General features: G+C 43.2%; 1 protein-coding gene across 4 annotated transcripts in view; it reads right to left on the reverse strand.

Moving 5' to 3' along the window:
- Nucleotides 1–26908, reverse strand: part of LOC133273769 (transmembrane protein 263-like) — a 200525-nt gene that overhangs the window by 30268 nt on the left and 143349 nt on the right. Inside the window, exon 2 of one of the 4 annotated variants that reach the window (XM_061462288.1) lies at nt 11940–12057. The exons of the other annotated variants lie outside the window; for them this stretch is intronic. Coding sequence (XP_061318272.1) covers nt 11940–11964 — 25 coding nt within the window. The 5' untranslated portion in view covers nt 11965–12057. The remainder of the gene's footprint in view (nt 1–11939; nt 12058–26908) is intronic. 4 annotated transcript variants of the gene reach the window in all.

Raw genomic sequence — 26908 nt, forward strand, 5'->3', positions numbered from 1 at the left:
CCATCTGCAAACTCACCAAACTGGGGCTGCTGCCTTATGGGAATATCCAAGACTTGCACTCCCCAGCAGCCTGATTCTATGCTGAAAGACAAACCCTGCCCTGGCTATGCAAGCTCAGGAGGCTCCTCTCCTTTTTAATGGGCTTTGCATGACCAAGAGCCTGTCCCTCCAGAAGAACTCAGCTCTAAGGGGTTGCTTGGAGCATGGTGACCGATCCACTCCCTGCAGCTCCAATCTTGAGCAGTTATCTGCCCTTATCAAAGCACTAAAATGATCTCCTGCCTGAAAAGAAGACAGGCAAGGCAAGCCTAAACTACACCACTGAAAATAAAAAGGGTGTCATCATTTTTGTACCCTTTGCAGGCCATTATCAGTCCCCTGCTGACACAGTCCAGCCTGGACAAGGAGTCAACTATGTATTAGGTGAGGAAGGGAAAATAAAGAAGCTACAGCTATAGAAGGCCTGTGACACTAGCTGTGTTCTCCTGTCAATAGCTGGAAGTTAACCCCCCTCTTGCCTTCAGGTATGCCTGAAGTCAGCAGTTCAGCTAGAGATAAAACCTAGCTGTTCTGCACAGCAGTCCTAAACCACAGACACTTCCCTTCCAAAAAGCAAGAAATAACTCCCCTTTGTTCCCAACAGATTGTCTGTTTTCACTGTCAAGAATGAAAAATATCCCAGAGAAGATCCACTTAGCAGAGACTACACATTAAAGGGCTCACACCAGAGAGGGCTAACATCGTCCTCTGGCAAGTGCTCCCCGATTTTCTATGAGAAGTAGTATCACATCGTGTGTCAGTGCTTAAACAACTGAAAGATCTCAAAGTAAAGTGGAACTTTTGGAAACCAGAGAGCCAAGATCAAAATGAAATGCACCAACACTTGGAGTTGAAGCTCGTCTCTAACTGCTGAAGGGTTTCTCAGCTTGCATCTCGCAGTTAAGAGGAGGAATGCTGCTACTGCTGGAAAGGGCAACACCTGACAGTGAAATGCGTAAGCCAAGTCAGAATGGCTCACTTCCAGATGTGAAGTACAGCACTGGGATGTGTAAGCTTCCCCCTCCACTTACAAAGCTAACGAGTTGCTTTGCAGCTTGATTTTCTGCACATTTTTAAATGAGCCATAGCAAAAGTGGAGATGCTCAGTCTCCAACATAGACAAATCCAATTGGGATATCAAGGAGAAAGCATACGCTGGCACGTGTGAGGGAAACGGTGATGTCTCAGATTATATCAATAAGTAAATAGACAAACAGCTTTGCAAGTCTTACCACCAGGTAAGAATAATGTGCACTTCAACAGCATCTATTTTGCACTAGCAATTGAAAACCAGACCGGGCAGTGCTGGTGAGGGAGGGTGAGGTCAGTGGTGTAGAGATTCAGCAGCTCTTGCTTCAGCGAGCAAGCACAGCCATGTGTCAATCCATTCACGAACTCAGAAACACCAATTTAGGTTAAGTCTCTCTTTAATTTATAACTTCTTGCATTTTGACAGCCCTCTGGGACTGTTAATTCGTTTCTTCCCTAGATTTCACTGTGCCTATAGAGAACGTACCAAGGGATGGGAAACCAGGGCAAATGTATTACCCAGACAGCAAAGGGGGGAGAAGATACCTTTGGTAGGAAGCCTTTTTTTTCCTTTCCCCAATGAAAAGACTTATTTTTCTTTAACCTAAAATAACTGGAAGTAAGGTTCAAAGGTGATTTTTCATTATAAAACTCTATTTCCAGGACCTAACAATTCTTAGAATATAACCTCTCATATTCAAATTCCATTGCCTGCACTCTCTTCAAAGACACTCCTTTCATGGGACATTTGATCAAATTGCTTCTGACCTTTTCTAGTATGCTGAGAAGCTGTGAGGAAAGCAAGAGGGAGAAGGATGGCAGGGGAGGGATATAGAGAACACGAAAAAATCTCATAGAAGAAGAATTCTTGTTAGCCTATTCTTGAACAGCTCCACAGTCAAAAGGTTTTGAAGTCGAAATTGGCACGGAAATATTTCTGCCTGAAGGGTTTCAAAGAATAATCCCGGAAGGGTTCCTTGGGCATGGCCTGACTCCAATGGGAATTAGTTTTCATTTGACCCAATTATACATGTTTAAAAAGCACATGCTGAGTATGCCTGTGGGGTTTTCTGGTAAGCTCATTAAGGAGTTGATTCTGTCTTGCAGCGAGTGCTCTACCTCAGTCCTGAAAAATGCTTCCTAAAACCATGAGACTCGTAAAAGTTCACGGGACACTGCATATTCCTTAAAATTAAGCAGGTGTCTGTGTGCTTTGCTGGATCAGACTTGAGCTGTGGTTTTCCATGAATTCAATCCGTGGTCCCAGAATGGCTTGTTAACAGAGATCCTGGTCTCTCAGGAATTCTGCAGATTTAGTGTAGTTGCCTTCATCAATTTTGTAGACCCATTCAAAGTAATTCCAACTGTTCTGCACCACAGAGTGAAAAACATGGAGCCAGGACATGCAGTAAAACTGGTCCCAACCTATTAAATCAAATTGCTCTTCTTATTCTTACTCCTCTTCATTTCTTCTTCATGTTCTTCTTCTTATTATTATTATTATTCTTATGAACCAACATTAAACTGAAATAAAGATCTGCTTCAAACCAAGTTCAAGTTAAAGTTCTTCAGCTCAGAGACAACCGGAAACCACTGCTCTGCTCAACAGGAAACATTCGAGTTTATCCAGAAGAAAACATGTCCTTTATAATGCTTGTTGGGGGGGGGGAAGAAGTTATGGAAATGAATGGCTGAATTCACAAAACCGGTGGTGCATTTAGGTTTTACGCAATAGCTCAGGGACGAGAGCATTCACCAAGGATACAAGGAACCAGGCTTAATGGTCCTAAAGATTCACATTTTTATCTCCAAATTGCTTGCACAGTACTATATACTTTGGCTGTTCTGTATTTTGGGATGTTTTCTTCTATGCAAAATAATTAACCATGCAGTGGAGCAAGAAGCGGAATTAAAGCACTCTCCCTGACAGCTCAGCATTCTCACTATCAGGCTCAGGATTTCCATCAGTACCTTCACAAGACTGCAAAGAGCACAGTCTTGGATGGAGTCCTGTGTGACACGATTTAGTATGTGGTGTCCCTGCCCATGCAGGGGGGTTGGAACTGGATGATCTTAAGGTCCTTTCCAAACCTAACTGTTCCATGACTCTAAAGGTATTCGCCTCAAAACACTCTCCATCTTGTTGGAAAAGGAGCTTTCTTAAGGGATGGAAAGCTTTCTGACCTGAAAGGATGGATTTGCATCTGTTTCTCCTGTTTTCTCTATGAACATTTAAGCCAGACTCTTAGATAGGCAGAATATGATCAAGACAATTTCTTTTGAAATCTTTCCCTACTTCCCTCCCCACTGCTTCCTCACTGGACATTATTAGAAAATGTAGATTTAAATGAGCAAATGGTTAAGCAATTACCTCCCATCCCTCTCCTAAATGTACTTACATGATAAAAAATGTTGCTAAGCTCAACTATGTATGAGAAGTAACTGCAGTTAAAGAACATAATTTAAGTTTTAGTATAAGCAGAATGACCTTAACAGACCACACATCAACTTTATTTCCATGGAGGAAGAGGAAAAGTTGAATCACACACAGGGTTAAAGCAAGATTACAGATAATTTACGCCCCTATTTATTTACTTAGTCCCTAAATTACAGTGCTGCATTCGGCATATGTACAAATGGTCAAATCAAGATCATCATTAGCTGCCTCAGCTCCAGGAAAGAACATGGTTAATAAGGTTGCTTGCAAAATTGTTGGTGTAAATGATGTACTGAGAACATCCCTAAGAGGTCTAATTCAGGCACAGTGTGCTAATGAAAACAGGCAAACCTAGAGCAAGAACATTAAAATCCTACAAATGTTTCTAAACTTGCATACAAATGATCATATTTCATTACAGCGTATTGTTTGAGAACTATTGTCATAGTGTTATTAAATGTAATATAATATTGTAATGCAAATGCAGCAAAAAAAGCAGAGATGGGATTTCTTTGTTAAAACCAATGATACTCATTTTCTTATTTTTGCACATTTTCCTTTGCATCCTTAACGTTTTCCTAGAGGATCCTTTCTGTCTGACCATGTAGTCCTGCGCTCTCTATTGATCCATGGTAGGACACAGCCTATCAAGTTCAATATAAACTGCTCACACCACAAGCCTACAACTCTGAAAACACAGCAAGAGAACTGCTGCTAGACCCCAGACTGCTGGAATACTAAGAGCTTCCAAGCCATCTGCTGAGATGTTTCCTAATGTGTTTTCATTGCAGAGGGGGGGAAAGCCATCATTAGATGGATGAAACACTAATGTCCACACTCAACCCACTTCCTTGCTGGCAATAACCACTGCTAAAGGAGAAGCTGGATGAGGAGCAAATCCATTGGGTAAATCCACTTGCTACAAGCATGAAACAGTCCAAATCCTCTGTGGAGCATGAAACAGGCAAATGAATATTTGACAGAAATATAATTTGAGAAGATAAAAGCCCCGCTCAGCTAAGCAATGAAATACACTGGTTATTCGACCTGCTGGAGGAATAAATCTGCAGCATGCACCAATTATGTCCAGACTGTGATAAAACCTCCCAGACCAGTTCCTGAGGAAGCAATATAAACCTTTAACATGAAGAAATTTACTGTACACCAGGACATTGCATTTCAGGGGTCACTGTTGTTGTAGTTTAATTGCTTGCCCTGTAAGCGCTGCCCCAGACATTGTGTTACACTGATGTACTATTCTGCTCCGTGAGCTAAGGTCCTGCCAAGCTTAAAGTAATCTTTCAGAAGAAACCAGCCATTAGATTTTGTCCTCAGGATGTCTTTGAAAGGAATGATGTAAGGCCAAACACAAAAACTGGGCATTAGGGAGTGGGAGCACTATGAGAAATGCGCTACAACGTGAAGCAACTCATGGAGGATTTTGTTCAGACTTTGGTAAAAAATGGGATGTTGGTTGGTTATTTCTTTGTAAAGGAGTAGCAGAAAGGGCAAGAAACATGAAATGCAGAAGAAAAGTTAAGGTTCTTTAATGGCATTTGGAAATCAGTGGACAGCAGGCAAACGGTTCTACCTCTCCCATCAGTTACACAGCCATCAAGGTCTGTGTGGTCCTAACCTTGCACTTTAGCTGTGTGACTTCAGGCAAGCGATGAAGACCTAGTAAGCAAGAGGTAGCTGAACAAGCCCATATGCTGAAGACTTAGTAATGCCATTATTATTATCCTTAGCTTTTCCCAGTATTTATTCTGAAGATTTTCTCTTTGCTCTACCTCCTGCTTTATTCCACCTGGCCCTGCTCCATGACAGCTCTCCACAAAGACCTTATATAGACCTTATACACCATCACTTAAAGGGAGGCAAGCAATGAGCCCTCAAGCCAGTGCAACCTTGCAAACCATCACCTTGCACAGCCCCACTCTTCCTCTGGACTCCTGTAAACTTTCTGGAGAAGAGATCTTCATTTATTTGTCATGTCCAATACTGAAAGAGAGAAAGAGAAGATCTAAAGAGGCAACTTCCATCTAGTTTCCTGACAGTCACAGAAATAATGAGCGGTACTAAAGCTGATTCATGGCAGGAGATGCAGAGCAGAAGGCTCATGCAATTACCGTGTAAGCCCAGGTCTGATGATAAGAATGCAGAACTGTGGGTGGAAAGCACAGGAGGAGCCCTCAGATGAAACCTGTTCACTGGTTTGAAGCATGTCCACAGAGGCATTGCCTTGCTTTCAGAAAGTACACAGGAGAAGGAAGCAGGGAAGAAACAAAAAAGAAACCACACAAAGAAAATCCAGAAGGGGGAAAAAAATTCCCTATGGACATTTCCTCAGGACTTTTGCAGCTACTGTCTGGTTTAGGGTTTAATTCCACAATTTGACAAGTACGACACATTTTCCAAGTAGAAACAGGAAGGGAAGATAGTTTGTCACCATGGTAAGAATGGAGGCGAGTATGCTCTTAACCTGTGAGCCAGACACAGAATTAACATCTCATGAGCGAATCACGCTGTACAGATTGACAATCTGACAAACCCAACCTGAGCTACACCAAGAAATCAAGTCTTTAAAACTACCTAGCCCTTCATCTTAATCAGTGCCTGTGTCAGGCACCTCTTCTTCCCTGACGTGGTTTGTTTATGCAGTTACAGGGCTCATGCTGCTGAAGCACAGATGACATTCATTTTGAAACAAGACAGGCAAAAATCCTGCAGCATCAGCTGTCTGAACGTATTTGGTTGGTATCTGTGTCAGAGATGTGCTGTGTGACATGTCAAAAGAGACTCCCCAATGCTCCAGCACTAGGCCCCATAGATGTTCTCAGAGGAAAGGTCTAAAAAAGCATAGGGACACCGAGGGAGAGGACTATCTGAACAAGACACAGATCCAGCCGGATAAGCAAACCCCTTATGTTAACATTTGTCCCCGAATTAAGCCTTTCCAAAGAAGAAGAAACATGTACCAGGCATTAGATCCACTAGAAATAAGAACCATTACAGTTTGTGCATTAAAGGCATCAGGCAGCACCTGCGACCAGAACTTGAAGCATATCAATTCTGTGTTTCCATGCTCATGGCAACAGAGGAAAAACAACGTTCTGGCCACAACTGAATCACAGTATTTTGATGATTCACTTGCAACAACCTTAGGGCACAATAAAAAATCGTGGCTTCCATGGGCTGCTGTCTCTCATAAGGGCTGAAATTTCAGCCAGCCATGACGCGAGTTGAGACGTGTCGCTAACGCATCCCTATGCAGCGCTGTCGGCATGGGGAGGGCAAGAGGAAGAAAGTAAGTGCAAAGAATTACACGTTTGCGCTTTGTGAAGTGAAGAAGGTGGATCTATTCTAACACATGCATTACAGAGCTATTCTGTATGACAGCACGTACAGGTCCTGGGGTCAAAACACTTTCCCGGACACCTGGAAAAAGTGGTGCTTTAAGAACCTCAGCACAGATGAGGGCTCAGAGGGGAGGAGAAAGGATTGTATAAGCACAGAATTCAAGGTGACAAGAAGCTCAGGTGTCTCTTTACACAGCCAGCCAGGAGTTCTCGCAGCACTGTAAGTGACATTATACCACCGGGGACTAAAAACATCCTGCAGACCCACTGTTGTGATGCCTGGCCAGGCATCATGTCTTTGTACTGGGCGACAGCAAGTCCTGAGCAGACCTGTGCAAAGAACTTCCAGCTCATAACTCGATACATCTGGTTTTCCTGCTTTTTCCTCCAAGCACAAGTTGTCAGGAGTTTGGCTGCGAAAATCTGTATCTGCTTTGAAGTAGTTGTGAACACTTGCCACAACCAGTTCTTGTTCTACATGCAAGCACTGTGCCAGCATGGTGGGTTTCAATCGTTGCAGAGGGTTGGGTCATCTGTCTTGTGACTGTGCATCTTCATAGTCACTGGCAGCAGAAGGGGGATGCAGTGAAGAGAGAGGGCTGGTTTGGGAACAGGGATGGAGAAAAGGAGCCACCATGAAAAGGGCCGTGGGAGGAAGGCAGATAGCACAGAGAAGAGAAGAGAAAAAGGAGCTTGGGGATTACAGGAGTAGCAGAACTGGGCCACAATGTCCTGCATGAGCTCCATGACAAGACTCAGACATAACAGTAATTGTTCATTGTTCAAAAGCACCTTGCCTTTGCTCTTCTGGGAAGCTTTACTTTGTTTTCCGAGCTCACCTTTCTATTAGCTGGAGTTTTCTTAGATAGCTGCAACTGCGCAGTCCTCGAGCTGCCCCTGACACAGCCACCTCCTCCCATGCACATCTCTCCTGCTGTGCTTCTACAGCAGGTTCCCAACAATGTCTTCTTGAGAAGACATTCCCCAAGATCAAGTTTTCCCAAGTTGAGAACTATTTGATGATCAGTGGCACTGATCATCAAACAGCTCACCAGGATGTGGAGTTTGGGGTGGGAGAGGAAGTGCCAGATGAAAAGAAAGGTTTTGGATGTGGATGAGATTTCCAATATGAAAACAAACAACATTCTGAGCTTAGCAATTCAGTACACAATTCAAAACTCATGGGTTTTGAACATTCAAATCAAACATTACCTTTAGTGGGTAGGAGGGCTGGCAAAGCTTGAGTGCTCTGAAACCCTCCAAATGCCAGTGGGGATGATAAAATCACTCTTGAATCGGAATGTGTGCTCATGCAATGTGGCTCATGCCACTAAATAACTCAGGAATATAATTTTTCTCATCCTCCTTGCTTGGTACCTCTTAAAAAGAGAGGAAATTGGTCTTTACTGAGGAGACGGGGTTGCACCAAATTCATAAGATAAAGCAAATCCTAGGCACTTGGTCTTCTCTCTTAGTGCACCTTAGTATTATTAAGCAGTAACTTTGAAAACACATCATCCTAAGTGAAAATAAACAGCTCAGAAAGGCAAGGCACGGCACCCAGGAGTTAATTTCTGTAAGTAACAGAGAAGCAGAATTCACCTACATTTCTGACATCTTTTATTAGTAGGTTTTCTAGATGAGCAATTCATGACACTGAAGAAATGAGAGCATTCGAATGTGAAATGAAGGGTGATGGATGAAGACCGTAGCAAAGAAAACGATAAATCATGATTTGAGCTATAGATCTGCAGTTCTGGCCAACGCTGCTTCTTCTGACTCCACTGGATTGTGTTAGACCACAGCTTTCCAATTTCATCCCTCCCTATTTTTCTTCTGCTATGAAATTAAACCAGGGATGTAGCTATCATGAGCAAACTAGGATCAAGAAAGAATTAAGAAGTCCTAAATATGCTACTGTATAAATCAATGGGGAGTGCACATGTAAAATACTATACACAATTATGGTTCCTCCACCTTGAAAAGGACATAATAGAACTAGACAAAATGACAATAATGTTGCAGTGTTGCCGGTTGGGAGGTATAAAGCAGCTTCCACATGAGAAAGAAATAAATAGTTTGGATCTCTGCAGCTTGGAGAAGACATGCCTGAGGATGAATATGATAAAAAGCTTTGAAACCATGAATGGCATACAGAATTTGAATAGGAGATGATTATTCCTTACTTTTTTATACCACACAAACTAGGAGGCAGCCAGTAAAATGATCAAGCAGCAGGTTTAAACCAAATGAAAGTAATGATTTTTTTAGACAACACACACTTAAATAGTGGAATTAAACTGCCATAGATTTCTGTGGAGGTCAAAAGTAGAAATGGCTCCAAATGTAGTTGGATAAATTCATGGAGCACAGGTCTATCAGTGGCTATCAAACATGAGGGCTCAGATGGAGTCCCTGGCTGAGGAAATGCCTAAAACTGGAAGCTAGAGAGGAAGAATCACCCCAAACCTCCTTTAGCAGTAGAGTAGGGACCACACACTAATACTTAAAAGCCTCAAAAACATCTCACTCCAAAGGCAAGTCTGACCACCACCACAAGCAGATTCACCATGGAATGGCACGCCTAGTATCACGGATCACCTTGAGAGTGCCAACTAAAAGAGATTTAAGGTAAGGATAAATCGGTTTCACTGTATTACAGAACAAAGGCAATTATTTGGATTATACAACTGAGAAGAAAAAAGGATATGGTATTTCTGAAGGGAGCTCTGCTGTAGACTTTCATTGCCTCCTTGAATCTTGGGAGTGTCTGTTTTGTGTGATGACTCTTGGTCTTTTGGGGACAGGAGGAAAATAACAACGTGAATGAGCATCTACCTGAAACTTAATGATGAGTTTCTCTTCTGGATTCCATCCAATGCTTCCTTTCACATTAAGGTGTAGAGGACAAATCCAGTAACACTTCACTATCGACTATTACTTTGGAGAACTAAGTCAGAGATGCTTCCTAGGCATCAGGGCAGAGGGCTTGAACTCACAATTCAATACAATATATATTCGAATAATCATTTAAAAGTACAGTTTCACTAAACCTCTAGAATTGGTTTTCTCCCAGGGCAAGGACACCAGATGATATCAAAGACATCTGATGTTGCCTTTGCCATCCCTCACCCACTCTTTGAAACAGGTGAACGCACGATCCTGCAGCCAGAGTTAAGTGACATCCAGGGGGAAGGCAAAGGCTTTTTTGTCCCTGGGGACAAGTACACTTTTGGTTGTGAAAGAGTTTTTAGATGAAGTTATTTCTGGTATGCCTTACAATGTGCTTGGATTATCACAGATTGGGTTGCTTCCCTAGACCACAGAATCCTCTTTCTGATTTCACAGCATCGTGCAAGGCACATAGCATAAAACATACGCATCCTGTAACAATTTTCTGATAATCTTACGACCTCTAACAGGGTGGAAGATGCAATTAGATGCTACATAGCACATTAATATTGCTGATGACTTATTTGACAACAGTGATTATGTATAAATACTTAAGTATTTATACACAATCACCTTTTTCCTGCAATAAAGTGAAACATCCTATGCTCATCTGGAAGTTTTTCTCAGCTGTTCAAAGCTTTTTAGGGTTGACTATGTTACACTTGAGTGTTTCACACTACTGTCATGGATTCAGAGGAAAGTCCATGTAACATCTTATCACACTTCTGGTTTTCAACTCGTCTCTGGCAGCACACAAACACCAAACCTAATACGTAGACAAGGCAAAAGACAATTTAAGCACTGGGGTGCCTGTCCCATGCAGAACATGTTTAAGCCTTGCTTGTCCAATGGAGGAGAAACACCATAAAAAGTCATTTGTGCGAAGCATCAGAGTAACAGCTCAATTACTCGAGGAAAGCAAGGAGACTGGGTCTTAACTGTAATATTTTTAAGTTACGGAACAAAACGTGCATCATTTCCTGCTGCAACTTGCCACCAGGATATCTTTAATTTGCTCATTTCATTTCCTACATTCAAAATGTCACCAGGCATCACTTCCCAATAGTCATGTCACAGTGAGAAAGGCCAGTGACTCCAAGACACTAATTCTTTTTCCAGCACATTAGGTATGTATAAAGTCCTTTCAGGCCCAATGTCTACAAAGACATGTTCAGGTCTTCCTGGCTTTCCTGAAAGGCCCCCAGGACTGTCTGTGCCACATCACAGTTCTCAGTCTCTGCGAGGCAGGGTTGTTGCCATCTAGAACCTCATCTCCTCCAGGCCAGTTATCTCTTTTCTAGCCTTTAGTCTTCTGCACCCTGGCTTCTTGGCGTATTTGTACATTCTTGATTTCATATTTGCATCCCAAGCTCCAGAGTGACTGGGATCCAGTGGGGCAGCAGTTCGACAACCAGGAGCCTGAACAGCCAGTGTCAGAACAATCTGAATATTGATGTGGCTCAGAGCTTGTCTGGTGCTTTTGTCCTTCTTCACCCTAAACTTGGACAAACAACAATTAGGATGCCAAGTTATGATCTCTGTTCTCCCACCCGCTATTTTCCTTACTGCATTCTCACTAAACAGGTTCTCCCTCTGCTTGGACTACAAACTCTACTGGGACAGAAATGACATCTCTTCTATCTCTTAATCAAGGACTCTTCATCAAGGACTGTAGTGATAGGACAAGGGGTAATGGGATCAAACTAAAATGAGGGAAGTTCAGGTTAAGATATAAGGAAGAAGTTCTTCACTGTAAGGCTGGTGAGACACTGGCACTGGCTGCCCAAGGAAGCTGGGATTGCCCCATCCCTGGCAGTGCTCAAGGCCAGGCTGGACGGGGTTTGGAGCAACCTGATCTAGTGGAAGGTGTGCCTGCCCATGGCAGGGGGTTGGAACTGGATGATCTTAAGGTCCTTTCCAACCCAAACCATTCTATGTTTCTACAAGTCTATATTCTGTGAAAAATCTAATACATTATGCCACAAGAGTAAGTTTCAGTGAAAATTCTGCACAGGCAAGAGCATTAAGTAGAACTTTACAATATTTGGTGACAAGAGCCGTGGCATCTTTCAGAAAGCTGTGGTTTGGAACAGTTACTGGCAAAGCAAAGAGACAGCACTCACACAGCGTGAACCCACGGACTCGCATCTGCCTTGGCTCACAAGCTTTTTGCAGTCCCCATGAAAACGTCAGAACAGGTCAGGTGTTTTCATGCTGAGCTCTCTTGCCAGGGAATTCACACTGTGGGAGAATGCTGGGTGTTAGACAGCGAGAGAAAAGACTCGAGAGAGACTGTGCAGAACTGTGAAAGGGGACACTAGGAGAGCAAACACAAATCTGAAGGAAAGGCTCAGCTCCCTTCCTTCCTGAGCTGCTCAGCTTTGTGTTTTGCCAGTCAAGAGTCAAGGCGCACTCTGAAAAGCAAACAGCTAGTGCTTACAGGAACCTGTTACATTTCCAACGTGTTCATTTGCAAGCATCTCCCCTGGGAACAATTTGTGCTACTTAAATTTTCCTTTTAAACGTGATGAAAATAAAACTGTTGCACATTAAACCAGAAGAAGATGCCATGTTTTCTTGTTATTTCCTTCCCTGTTGTCCCTGGAGTACAAGCCTCACCATAAACAATTCTTTCTTCCTCTAGGTATACCACAAACACAAATATCCGCAGACAAAACCATTTTCAGCTCCTTTTCAGGAGTGAATGCTCTTTGCACCCTGTAGTGCATTATCTCTAAAACGTCTTCCAAAGATCAAATCCATCCCATGGTTCCTATAAAAGGTCACGTTTTGCAACGTAGCCTACAGAACAATGACATTTCAAGGATTAAAGAAAAGGTTAAAATATTCCTATAAATCTATTCTTGGGACTTCTAAGTATTTTCTACGCAGAGGGAAATGTCATTTTTCTTCAGGAGCAACTGAGGGCTCTGTGATGGGTAATGGCTCTGTTAGGTTTTATATGGTGAAAGAAAGATGCACTTCACTCCCCAACTCATGCAAATGCAACCTAATTCAATTTTAAACCTCGTTTATTTATTGAGATTTAATCTAAGAAGTCCCACATCAGAGCAAACAGAAAACCAACCAATACTATTGGGCCTTAATAAAATGAAATTGTGGCAAGGCAGAATGGAACTTGGAGGAGCAGCTTCCGCAGAACGCTATAAATTACGGTCTTGTAGAGCACCCCAGCCCGTGAAATCCTTTACTCAGTCAGGCTGACGCCGAGTGAATGCTGAGGGTTTAATTCAGTCGCTTATAGCTCCGTAAATCTGAGCTGGTGTTGAATTTTGAGATCTGGAGCTTGGTGGTTAGAATTACAGCAATGGGGTGGAGAAGCTTTTGTGGCGAGAAGGCAGCCAGTACCCTCTGTGGGCTCCCAGGAGGCCATTTCCAGGTTCTAAATGAAATGAGCTTATGGCTCCCACTCACTTCTTAATTAGCACTAAATTGCACTCACGCAGACCGCAGATACTGTACGCAGGGGAAAGAAGGCGGCAGCCTAGAAAAGACTGGGGGAGAGTGGGAAGCAACGCTTTCTGGTCCCCCTGTGCCAAGGGGCATGGCTCTCACCCCTGCAGACCTGTGCAGGTCCCTCTGTGCATTTCTAACTGAACAGGCTCTTTATTCGAAATGATAGGCAAAGGAGAACAGGAGGAAGATACAAAACTCCACAGTTTTAGCTGGAATGGGCTTTATTCAGGCCAGTTCCTGGTTAGGCAAGACTCTCCACAATGAAAATCTAAATCCTGCGGATGCTAATTGAGTGCCGCGTTCTTGGCAGTCTCACCAGAGACACAAGGAGGACAGAATGATCATCTCAGGCTTTGATTCCTGCACAAGGATAAAATCCACTGGCCGGAAAAGCCCTCTGTGGATTTTAGGCCCGTTTGTTTGAGGAACAATGCACTTGTTCACAGTTACAAAGCAGAACACTTACAAAGCAGAACTGTTTAACTTTACAAAGCTGGCATGAAAGTCTTTAGGAGCAAGGTATTGAGGGCACGAACCTGATAATGGCAGCCAGAACAGAAGCTTACCTCATACCTGACTGATGGGAATTCTTCAGAAGGGAAAAGAATGTTCCTCCAGTTTCCTTTAGGAGTCAGAAATCCCCATCTTTCATATTTGTGGCTACAGCTTAGGTAGCTGGCCTCTGTCCCTCCTGCTCCTTCTTGTAAACGTTACTGTTGGGCTGGCATCGGTGTCAATAGTGGCTTTGTGAAGCATCCTAGCAGAGTCAGGCTAAAAACAGGACACCAGGAACTAAGTTTTACAACATTTGGATCACTCGCAGCACTGGCAGAGTTATTTGGAGGCATCCAGCACACAAGCCACAAGTCCTGCTGCTCAGCCCAGACACAACCTCCACCTCATTCTGCAGATGCTTTTGTTACACAGACTGGTTCTGTGAACTCCACAGGCTGCACAAAGTGAGCCTCAGAATAGCTGAGACTTCTGTGACCATGTCCTAATCTCAGCAAACCCCATTTTCAAACTCAGTTTCTGGTTACATCAGAGATTTCAGCACATCCTCATTCTACATGGAGAACCCTCGTCCCAGGCATCTGAGCCCACCATCATGCTCCTCTGCATGGCCTTTTATCGAATGTATTTAGTGTTTGTTTGCTGGTTTCTTTTCTATCTCTCGATCTTTCTTATTTATTAATCACCAGTCACTGAATCGTGCCAGAAGGCTTCAGATTGAATTGCTGAAAGGTTTATTTCTGTCCTGTTTTCTCCTTGTGTTCATAATTCCCCATTTACCACACTAATTGTGTGAATTCTGGAGAACTTCAGTGTTCACCAGGCTTCCTATTGGCACCTTTTCCAGATTCTGAAGCATCCGGATTCTGCTCTGTTCTCCTTACACCAATAGTTTACATCCACTTTAGAGCCCAGACAGAACCCCCTCAATGCCTAAAACTCTTGGCCCCACCTCAGATCACATTCTACAAACAGGATTTAACTGAGCTGCGACTGGGAGCCAAATGATTTTTAGCCCTAAAGGCTGCTTTGATACATAGAAAGAGAGCTATAAAATAGATTATAAGCTTGTGCAAAAGAAATCACTGGACCTATAAGGACCTGTTACTTCAAAGCTCACTTGTCTTTTGTGCTGTCAACTGCTTACGAGACATGAGAACGAGAACAAAAGACTCCAACCTTCAACGCAGCCTCAATAAAAACTTCCAGCTACGAGGAAGATAAAAAAACAAAGAAAGAAGAAATAAAAGGTAAAGCTAAAAACAACGGTGCTGTTTCCGAATTGCCTTCATTACTTTGCTGGATGACTTTGCTCGGTAACACACCGATATATTCTGTCCCACTTTCTTAAAATAAACAACTGGTCTATGGCTTGTCAGCAAAGCTCCGTTCTCAATCACCCAGGGAGACGAGGCAAAGCACATCTTACAGCGTCCCTGTTGCTGTAAGAAGGGTTTGGGGGCACTTCAAACTGAGAATTCCGTCTGTTTTGCCTTAGAGTGATTTGCTGCCTAAGATGAGACAGATTTGCATTGACTGGACTGAAAAGTTTAAGGAAATCTTAAAGCAAGAAGGGGATATTTATTGACAAGTCTTTGCTGTGGATGTGAAATTCACTTCATTCCAGATCAGAGCAACCATTAATAACAATGAAAACTGAAGATGATAACCCAGTTCTTATTAACAGGAGAGCTAAGAGGAGAGTGGAGGCTGTAAGGGCAGATCACCTTGCACAGCTTAATTCAGAATAGTCCATCTCTCTCACAGAAAGAGCGATGCTAGTTTGCTGCTTTCAATCAGGACTTGTGGCATTTACTTTTCATACTGAGGGCTGTATCTTCACCTTCTGCAGAGGCAGGCTGAGCAGATAAAAATGCCTCAACTAGGATTTCAGCAAAGAAAAAACTACCAGGGATGCAATGACGAAAAAAAATCAATCTTTCCTTCCCACTAATGAATAAGCCATAATCCTACCTGTACATAATGTAAAACATCTTTGAACCTCACAGTGCTGCCAGGATTAAAGGAGATTAATTTTTAAGAAATGGGAAAGATATTAAGATTCTTCAACATGTAGAAGGCATCAGCAGCAGCTGAGCTCTGTAGTTGGAGCTGAGAAGCAATTTGCATTATATGCGTGAGGAAGAAGGCGTCTGCTCACCTAGGCTGCCTCACGAGCTTTATAATCAACAGCCATATAAAAGATGCTCTGATGAGGGCAAAAAGAACTGCAGGGGAATTCAGCAGACAGGCTGCCCTGTCCCCTTCTTTTTGAAACACCCAAGAAGAAATCAAAGAAAGGATGAAGAGGGAACAAGCAGAGAGAGCTGTCAGCACACCGCACTGTTGGGCTGTTCGGTTTCCACACCAGGGAATCGGGGATCGGTTTCGTGAGCTGACCTGACCAAGGAAAATGTCAGAGAAGGACAGGGACACATAGCAGGGTTGCTCGCTGCAGAGTTAGTAGTAGCAAAGGTCTCAGAACTGGTCTGAATAAATCAGCACAATTAGACCCCAATTACAGCCTTTATGTGCTACCACAGTATAAATATTTAATAAGAAGCATGGTGGCTAGAAGACCATTATAAATCTGTAGTTAAGCAGTATTAGCGGACACACAGCTTGTGGAGGAGACAAGCTGTTCCAATGAGGCACACAGGAACACAGGATCCTAAATTTAGAACAAAGACACCTGGAAAACTTGGTCCTGCAACTGCTCTGGCTTTGGAGGTAGTGATTCCAGCTAAGATGCAGAAGGAACCCAGACAACATGAAGAATAAGCCTTGGGACCATCTTCTTGATCAGACTCCAAAGAGACATGGGAGGTCCAGGCCTGTGGGGGTGTGTGAAGGAGCTGTGAAGGTGCTCAGAAATAAGAGACAGATGAGGAATCTGGAAACACTGCAAATACTTTTCATTCAGAGAGTTGTACGTAAGATGTGGACTTTAGCAAGACAAGTATTCTCGGTTCAAGTGCCAAATTCAGCCCTTATAAGAGCCAGCATAGGAAATACTGGGCTTTAAAAGCTTTTTAACAGCCTTCACAGAGTAGATTCCAGCTAAAAGTGGCTAACAAAATTCTTTAAAATTATGAGACATGAGATAAAAGACATAGGAGAACGCTGGAAACCAGAAGTTAAATTACAGAACTTCCTCAAAGCAGAGGGCATCAGAGGAAATTGTTCTCTGTAGAGCAAGAGATAAAAAGCAGATGGAGACTAAAATGGAGGCTTAAAAAAGCCTTTTAAAGTTCTATTCAATATGCTTTCAGCAAGGTGCATCTTTCTCATGTTTCTACTCTATGTTTGTATATAAATAACATTCCTCAATAAAAAAGTCCTACTAGAAAACATGATCTTACAAGACTAGTATCTCAGAAAGGGAATTTATAAGAAATTCTGGGCTTTTTCAAGTGTAAACAGCATGGCAAAAGACCAGCACCAACAGCCAGATGAGGGTGACCATGTTTCCCACACAGCAGATAATGTTCCAATGTGACAAGAAGAGAGTCAAAACAGAAGGCATCTTGAGTGATGGAACAGCAGCAACTGAACTAACCACCGAGCACAGAAGACAGCCTGAGCTGTTGAACACAAGCATAGCGCTGTCTGCCTTCAGGGTGTGCAGACAAGAGAGCATCAGGGGACACAAAACACTGCAAGGGTGCACAGATGGTATGCACAGAATGTCTGGTAAAGGGGTTACAAATACGTGGGGAAATGTGAATGAAGGCACCCTTTGCTGTGACTTACAAACCCAGGGAGGTGGCTGTAAGGTGGTGGGCTCTTGGCTGCTCTACAGCACCTGCTTTGTAAACTGCACTTCAGACTTGTGCAGGATGGTGCAGGGAACCTACAGGAGGCGGGAGAAGAGACAGCTCAGGTTCCCATCCTGAACCAGGCTCAGCACTGATGCCCACCAGGTCTGGAGATTAAAGACAAATAGTCATAAAGCTTTAAGAAGAAAAAAAAGTCAATTTATTTTCTCACTCATTTCTTCCTTCACTCCAGATTTTGTCGTTCTCTTCAAGGTGGCAGAGTCTACGAGACACCAAGCCCTGGTCCTTCCTGCAAAGTGTCTCTCATAAGCGCAGACAAGCAGGCTTCATTTGTCACAGGAGGACAGAGAATCCAGAAAGGTTAAGAAATGCATTACTGAAAACCAAGCAATTCTGTTACTATGATAACACTGACAAAATCACAGAATAGTTTAGGTTAAAGGGACCTTAAGGCTTATCCAGTTCCAACCCCCTGCCACAAGGGCAGGGACACCTTCCACTGGACCAGGCTGCTCCAAGCCCTGTCCAACCTGGCCTTGAGCACTGCCAGGGATGGGGCAGCCACAGCTTCTCTGGGCAACCTGTGCCAGAGCCTCAGCACCCTCACAGGGAAGAATTTCTTCCTAATACCTACTCTAAATCTCCCCTCTGTCAATTTAAAGCCATTCCCCCTTGCCCTGTCACTACAGGCCCCTGTAAGAAGTTCCTCTATAACTTTCTTGTTGGCCCCTTCAGGCACTGGGAGCTGCTCTAAGGTCTCCCCAGAGCCTCCACTTCTCCAGGCTGAACAAACCCAGCTCTCTCAGCCTGTCTCTGTAGCAGAGCTGCTCCAGCCCTCAGAGCATCTTTGTGGCCTCCTCTGGACTTGCTCCAACAGCTCCACGTCCTTCTTATGTTGGGGGCCCTAGAGCTGGACACAGGACTGCAGGTGGGATCTCATAAAAGCAGAGGTGCAGAATCACCTTCCTTGACCTGCTGGCCATGCAGATATTATCTTTGACTCCACAAGCACAGATCTCTTTACTGTTACAGTGCTATGGAGACATCAGGATGTGCTGCGGGATCCTGCCCAAGTTGTGTGACCTGCCTCTGTAGCTCAAGTTACACTCAAGATATAAAACAGAGACCTTGTTAAAACCAGGTACTAAAGATGAATGGAACTTGTCTGAAGAATTATTATACAACAAAAGGGGAATTTGTTCACTGGGTAAACTTGTCCTGAAGCTACAGAAGGGATGCCTGACCTGTTAGGGTCAATAGCAACTTAATGGAATCAGAGGCCCCGTTAATCTTCCCATAATGAACATGAACTCAAACAAACCTTTCTTCCCAAAATACTTGAGGACATTTTCTATTGGCAACAAATTTACCTTATTGAACCTAAAATCATATAAAAGTGATTTAGACATACTGAACTCAAGACATTCCCTAAAATGCAGAAGGCATTTTGAAACAGTACCACAGCAGAAGGTAGACTGATACCATAAATGACTGCACTAAACTCAAACCCTGCAGAGCTGAGCGAGGTCACCAGGGGAATCAATTCTGGTGTTGCCCACATAGCCTTTGGTGGCTCTTTTCCCACTGCAGAAGTTACACGGTATGGCAACACGCTGCAAATGGCATCATCTGCTCCGAAATAGCACACAGCTGGGACAGATGGGGATAGCACAAGCAAAGCTATTCTGAGTTTGAGAAAAGGATGGATAAACAGAAATAGAATATGAAGCTTCCAACAATGGAGGACTAAGATGCACTGGCAAATTTTGGGACACGACATGCCCATTTCCTGCTCTGACTTCCTTTTCTGGTCCTTAGTTACGATTCCAGCTTTTTTTCTGATCTCTTTTACAGAAAAGTCTGTACAAGCAGTAATGAAACCAGGCTTAGCTGTTAGCATTACCAAATTGAGATGGTGCTTTCATCAAGTCCAGAGGGCTAAAAAGACTGGCTAGCACAAATTACCAGCTGCATCCGGCTGCATCCCTGCCTCTCCTGATTTGAGTGATTTCTCTGGGAAGACATGGAATGAGATGTCTGAACAGCAATCTCGGAAGCACGTTCAGCCTGCTCATCATGCACAGACTGGGGCCAGGTTTTCCAAATGCTTTATTTCCCATGGAGGCACTAAAGGAAACGGTCAGATTCTCAGTGAGAGCTGAATATTGCCCTCCTGTTAACAAGTCTTGAAAAAAACCAAGTGAAAAACACTGACTTCAGGCCAAATGAGATCCTTCTGGAAGTCACGTTCCCATTACCAAGACGTGAATGTTATCCAGGATGCCAAAACATCCTGAGCACAGTTAGGAGCAACAAGGATATATTCTCAAACTCAGAAAGACCCACCTCCATCAAGGCCTAGGGCTTCCTATGTCTTGGTAAGAAAAGGAAGCATGAATTATAGCCAGATTGTTGCTGAGGGACTGCTTTAAACTAAACCTCTGTCCTCCAGAAATCAAGCGCTGAGGGAATTAAGCAATAAACCCAAGCAGTATTTTCTCACTTAGTATCAATTTATTCCCTTGTGCTGCAGGTGGGGAAAGAAAACGAAGGAAGGGAAGGAAAGCAAGAAATCCTGGGAAGCAAATATTGCTGGGAAGCAATCCGGATCATGGACAATACCAGCAGCGCAACACATTGGCCGCAACTGTGGTCAAGTAGGATTAAGAACAAAAGGAGAGAATGAAGATCATAAGGAAATTGGGATTGTGCGAGGAAAGCCTCCTAGCACTCCATCTCCTACCAGAGCACATTCCTCCAATGGCAACCCACCACGTTTTATAGCAGAAGAGCCGATTTATTTCACTGCACATGTGCTCACACATACTCTGTTGTCAGGACTTGAAAGTGTTTTCCCCAGAGTGCACTTGGCTTCTACACACATCCTGACCCAGGCAAAGCCATGGAAAGCAGTGCAACCCCTCCACCAAAAATGACACCAACTGTGGTTCTGTTGTGTTGGATTTCTGGAAAATAACAGATTTTAAACTACCTACAACACAGCACACTGCTCATTAGCTCGGGCTAACAGCTAGGGTTCATCTGGCAGCTGGGTTTGCCTTGATGTTCTCAATGTTATGTATTTTACACCATGAATTTACTACTATTATTGAATCGGGAACTCGGGTGCTAAATGTAAAACTAAACCCAATGTTCCTCCAAAATGCAGTTCAGGGGACATTTTTGAAGGAGGATGCTACAGAAAGGGCTGGGATTATACACAGACTGGCGTCCCATAGAGGACTATATGCTAACTCAAATGAGATTTTAACAAGTTTTACTGAGAATTTCCATTTTCCATTTAAACACATTGTGAATCTGTATGCTTTGCCAGTGAAATTGCTTAAAATGGCATGAAATTGAATGCCCCCCCAAACAAATGCCACCTGACAAGACTGATAAAGCGAACGCTGATATTGAGACTAGACAAGATTAAATTCTGCTATTCAGAGTGTAAGAGTTTGTAATTAGGGCAGCGATGGTCTTTGTTGGAAATGGAAAATGGGTTTATACCGAATGCATTGGAAAGATTATCAAATTCTATCTCTACTTCATAGCTTCGAATAAAGATTTATCGTATGCTTAGGAACTCTCTTTAATAAACACTTTACCTGATAAAATAAACCTATTAATATTGAATAACTCCCTACTCATTTGCAGATGCCCTACAATAGCAAACCCAAGACGTCGAAAAGGATTAAACTATTCAATGAAAGCTTCTGCTCAAATACCACCATTTGTTGCTAAGAAATTGCATTAAAAGCATTGGACACTAGAGGAGCTTTTTAACTGGTTTTCAAAGCTGCTGTTTGCGCATTTATTTGCTGTGTTTACTGCACAAGCACACAGACAAATGAGACTATATTGCGATTTGCTTTGTGATTTGCATCTCACAGTGGCAACGGGATGGGCTAAACGAAGTATTTCCTGAATAACAATGATTTACTCTCAGACAATTAAATCATGTTGGTTTAGGTCATTTTTGTATACATGGTGGGAAGTGATACACTGTAATTGTCCAAGAACTTTGCTTCTTACACGGTTGTTTTCTGCTTTACGATAAAATAGAAACCTCTTTAACTAATACCTGTTCAAGTAATTAACCTATTAGAAAGAAAAAGCAAGTCAATGCACCAAGGTTATGCATCTAAAAGAACTCTACCGTGTTTTTTTCATTCAAATTTCAAACTCAATGTCAATGTTGTTTCATATCTACAAAGACAATTATTTCATGCACTGTCAGGTTACTTGCAAATCATCACAAATACACCAGGGCCTACCAAGATACCGATTTCAAAGTGCATTGATATTCCACAGTCTTTTCTCTCTGTAGTAACTAGATGGATTGGATTCCCTAGCCTAGCTTTCAGTTATTAAACTTTTCCTTCTTCCAGATGAAGAGCATGAATTCACAATGTAGACATTTTATGTGATCCTCAGCTTTTCAAGGTTTTGATCTCTAGAAATGCAGGCTGCCTCTAAACTGTGTTGCTCATTTTCATACGGACTGACTTCTGCTGTCTCACAGTTCTCAATGATGAAGGATGCTCCGCGCCCAGCACACCACAGTAATGAGTATGGTCTTAAGCAATTTTTTATGTACCTTTATTGTTCTCTTTTCATCCTCTGTTGCTCCAGGCCACTGTCAGGTAACTGAAAACAAGCATTCCCAGGTTTATGTCAACCTTCATGGCAGTACAAACGATACCTTCCAAGTTGCACACCGAGCTGCAGTAAGAGTTTGCTGTTTAGCTCCTTCTGCCTCTTGTGAAAATAATTAGCCACAATAAGAACCCTCAGGGTGCTCATGAGATGTCCTTTGGAACTTGGGCTTCTAGAAACTAAAGTTGCTTCACAACTCAATTTCAAGACCAATATACATCTTATAACAGTTAAACGCACCTCCGTGTTGTTCCATACTTTAAGACTACTTTTTGTTTCATACAAAGTGATAGAGGCTCTTTTTGTTCAGAGTGAAGATTTTATACATCCCTATCACATAGAATTCTGGTACTTCTTCCTTTGCTTAAACTGAATCCCTGTTAGATCACCCTAAACAATTAGCCCACTTCCTATTACTTTCAAGCTCTAAATACAGTTATTGCATGTTTTGCAAGTTGCTTTGTAGTCAAGTTACACCTATTTAGGTTTTCAGTATCTATTCCCCTACGTCACTCCTACACCCTCTTTAGTCATCACTGCTGCTTCCCTGCAGAGGGGTTTCACCTATGAAGAGATACAGATACCAAAGACAGTTTGTGTTGTCTTATTATGTGTATTATTGAGCTCACTTATTGGGACCCAATATTGAAAAAGACCCACCAAGATTATTCACAAGAGATGTGACAAGATCGCTACGGATAGCTCTGGTATACAAGAATAAACATCTGATGCTGGTGAGCAGAATGGAGTGCACTGACAAAAGCTCTGAAATAAGGGATTCCGGGAAAGCCATAAGCCTGAATGAGCATCATGGTTTTGGTAAAGAGTTATGACTCTGGCCATGTTTCTATTCCCCAGGCAACAGTACGCACCTGCTGTCTTCAGAAAGCAATGTACTTGTTGCATAACCAATCGCAGTATTTGTTCCCTACTCTCTTAGTGATCATCCTTACAGATAAGCTTTCTATCTCAAATGCCACAGCGAGGCCACTGTTACAGGCAAGAACTTGACAAACGCATGTAAAATCTGCTGCAAAAGCCATGTCACGCCTTCCTGAACCAACAGTGCACCACATGCTTCTTCCCTCTGATGTACAGTTGTTACAGTCACAAAGGTACCTCGTGGACTCAATGACATTAAGAGGATGACTTCGGCTTATGGTATCCACAGATCCTACTGAACAACCTTTAGAGATGCAAGGAAAAGAGAGCTCTCCCCGTAGCCCTGCAAACAATCCCACATGCCAACAGCTGCCGCTTGCCACAAGCGGATGGAGTGAGAGCATGCACATCACAATGAACCGCAGGGCAAAATCCTACTATCCCATGAGCCTTTCCCATGCAAACGCTCCCCCCTTCCAGAAAGCCAGAAGAATCAGGCAGACAGTTCACACTGAGCCCCTGTTCAGTCTAAAGAGAGCCCTTCCTCTGGTACTGCTTCCTTTTTAACAGGTGGAGAACCCCAAAATTCAGCAGTAGGAAACACTTTACCTTTAACAAGCTCCAGCTACTCTAACCAGATTGTCAATAAACAGAGCATATTGCACAGATGGACTAATAACGCAACCCTAATTCAATTGCCTACAACCATCTTCTGTGCATACTCTATTAAAAGCAGCCACTCGGCTTGCAGCAACTTAGAAATGAGGACAGGGCCCCCTTCTGTAGGAGAGAATAGCATTGGCTTTGGTTAGCTCTCTGCATCACACTTACATGTTGCCTGCAACCTTACTCCAGTGTGTGGTGGCTTGCAGCTACCACTGTGGTGCAGTCAGCTTCCTCTTATCCTTGGTTAACCTTTCAGCCATGGGGCTTTTAAGTGACTCACCTACTTGAACTGGAAGTCCAACAGCCTCAGCCACCGTCCTGCATCAGTATTTGTACCCGAAGAGCATAATTCAGCAGCAAACACTCAAGCCCTGTTAACCTATGTTCCTTCTCCTTACCCTGCTGTCCAAGCAGCCCACACAGAATGACAGCTCTCAAAGGAGCGTGTGTCCTGAAATTATAGTCAGCTCATGGTGTGATTCGTTGGTCTTAACTTCTGCATTGATTTCCATATACTTTCTTTCAGCGCTAACTAAGCAGCAGTATGAGCAAGGTTTGGGTATGGGAAGGAGGGATAAGGAACCAAACTCTGCTGATATTATATTCAAAGTTTGCTCTACCTCTTTTAAAGTCAGACTGCCAGAAGCCATGGGCTGATGCATAGCAAGGGATTATCTTTTGCAAGCAGTACCTTTGAAGTGCACAAGATTCAAATCAGTTGAAATAGGGGACGTGAGGCCCATCAACAGCCATGCTGCTCGGGGCCAGGAAAGTCCAAAGAGCTGGCTCATGCTTCCATCTGTGCTCCAGACAGAGGGGATGTAGAACAAACCACGCAGAGCCTGGCTCACTTTCCAAGTGCCATTCCCCTGTCTGCCCTGGTTTCAAGGTCGGATCTACACAGTATCTGATACTTAGCACTAGGACCACAGCACAGTGAGAACTGGTTAGAAAAAGAATTTTAGAAGAGCTTTCCATGTCATTTTCTGTTTGTGTTTTCTGCCTTGCCATGAGAGCACCCCAGAGTCTCCATGCTCCTTCACGGAGGAATGTATTTATGGAGAACTGTGACAATTCCTGCTTTTCCCTTAATCTCCCTTCACCAACATGTCGAGCAGGCAACACAGTCTGCCCCCTTTCAGTGTCCTTTCCTCCTCTCTGTGCTCCCACATGGTATTAGTATGCCTGAGAGAAGCCATAGCTGCCGAGAACCCCTTTGAAGTTAATGTGACCGGATGGCCAGTTGCAGCCAGCTGTGATCAATTCACTCCCTGCTCATAGCCAAGAGCTCTCTAGCCCATGGCTCTGTGGGATTAGCTACCTCTTTGCTACTTTCCCTACCTCAGTTTTAATATATAATTTATTTTAGCATTACCCTGAGGCAAAACTTACTGGATGTTGCCATGGATGTCATCCGGGGTAAGGGCTTGACCGCAGCTGTCTTCTCCTGTGACATCTCAACAAGCTACTTGAGAACTTGCAGCAGTGTTTGCTCTTCCAAGTGCTCTTTTACAACAGCCACCCACAGCAGAAAAGGCCAGTGGATGCGTAACTAAGGAAGAAGAGATTCTGATGTTGAGACAGCCACGTCCATGTACTTCTTAGGCAGTACGTACAGGGAAAATGGCTGTGCATTTATAACCAGCTCTTTTGAGAAAGCAGCTGCAATAGCAATGGAAAACTCAATTTAGTCGAAGAACACATTGTGATGAATAATAAAAAATTAGTTGAATCCAGTGCCTGTGATAGTGTTGAGCTCAATAAGCCCAGCTAAAACTAAGCATAATGTACACAGAGAGGCTGCCGTAAGTCCTGCAAGTCCCTTTCGAAGGGGGAACTGAATACTTACATATCCTGTTTTAAAGCATTCGGGATCTCTAGATACCACCCCACTGCTGAGCTGCCCTGAACTCCTGCTCCCCTGTTTAGCATAGAAAATAGGGAAAAGTGTCATTTCAAAGCAGGTAGCGTGGAAAGAGAAAGCATTTAGCATGTTCTAGGCAGAGTTTTCCCAACTCATTTGACCTATCACCCATGTAAAATGTGAGATCCAGTGCAATAATTCATTGCAATACTCCTGGACCTCAAACTGGTTAAAAATGAATGTGTGACAGAGAGGAATTTAGCTGACTGATCTTGCATGCAGGTAATGAGCAAAGGGAAAAAATATTGTTGTAAAAGAGAAAAAATGTCTATCAAAGTCCTAGTATGCTGATTATCATGAATTTAATGGCAACTCACTTCCTGACAAATTGCATGTTAAGCAATGAGACAGACAGCTGAATATCTTAATACCAGATCTGCCTTTGGGGGGGAAATAAAAGAAAAAGGAAAAAAAAGATTGTTTTCTTCATCAAAAAATAAAAGTCTCATTGGAAAAGTAGCTCCTGTTACATGAGCTCTTAGGAAATAAGGCAATGTAGCTGTTCATCTCCAGAATGGGTGGTGATGGCTCTAACAGAGACCTGCAGTCAGGTCCATCCTCCTATAATATCCTCATTAAAGAGTCGTCATTGATGCGAGGGTGCCAGAACGGTCCAAGAGACACCACAGATGACATGACAAGCTAGCTAGGCCAGCTGACAAGTACTCCAGTGAGTCAAGTGTAAGCAAAAAGTGAAAGTCTGAACACTAGGAAAGGAATTAGAGCAGACTTCACCCTGCTCTGTGATGTGTGCTGACAGTGCAGGCGACTCTGACTTAACTAAGTGCCAGAGAACATGCCAAGACCAGCCTTCCTTTCAGTATTTATTTCTATTGCTACCCAAAGTGCTAGATAAAGGGCATTTGGTTCTGTTCAGACAGTCCTGGATGGGCTCCTCGGAAAGTGTGACTGATCAGGCTTCTGCACTCACAGCTACAGATCACCTTGGAGCTCTGCAAGAAGAGCGAGCAGCCAGATGAAAATCCCATTGCTCAAGGAATTAGCTGTCATCATAGCAGTATTTCGGAACACAGCAACAGCTAAGTCTGCAAAGCTTTTCAAACTAGTCAGTTTACATTTTAAACAGAGATGAACTTAGAAAGAAAGGAATGAATATCACCCTCATCTACTAAATTATCATTAGCTCATTGTGAAATTTCAAGACTCACAAACATACGGTATTACAGAC

This window comes from Pezoporus flaviventris, unplaced genomic scaffold (assembly GCF_033815535.1).
Source record: "Pezoporus flaviventris isolate CSIRO_AGI_PZ_B2104156 unplaced genomic scaffold, CSIRO_AGI_Pfla_v1 ptg000035l, whole genome shotgun sequence".
Lineage (NCBI taxonomy): Eukaryota > Metazoa > Chordata > Aves > Psittaciformes > Psittacidae > Pezoporus > Pezoporus flaviventris.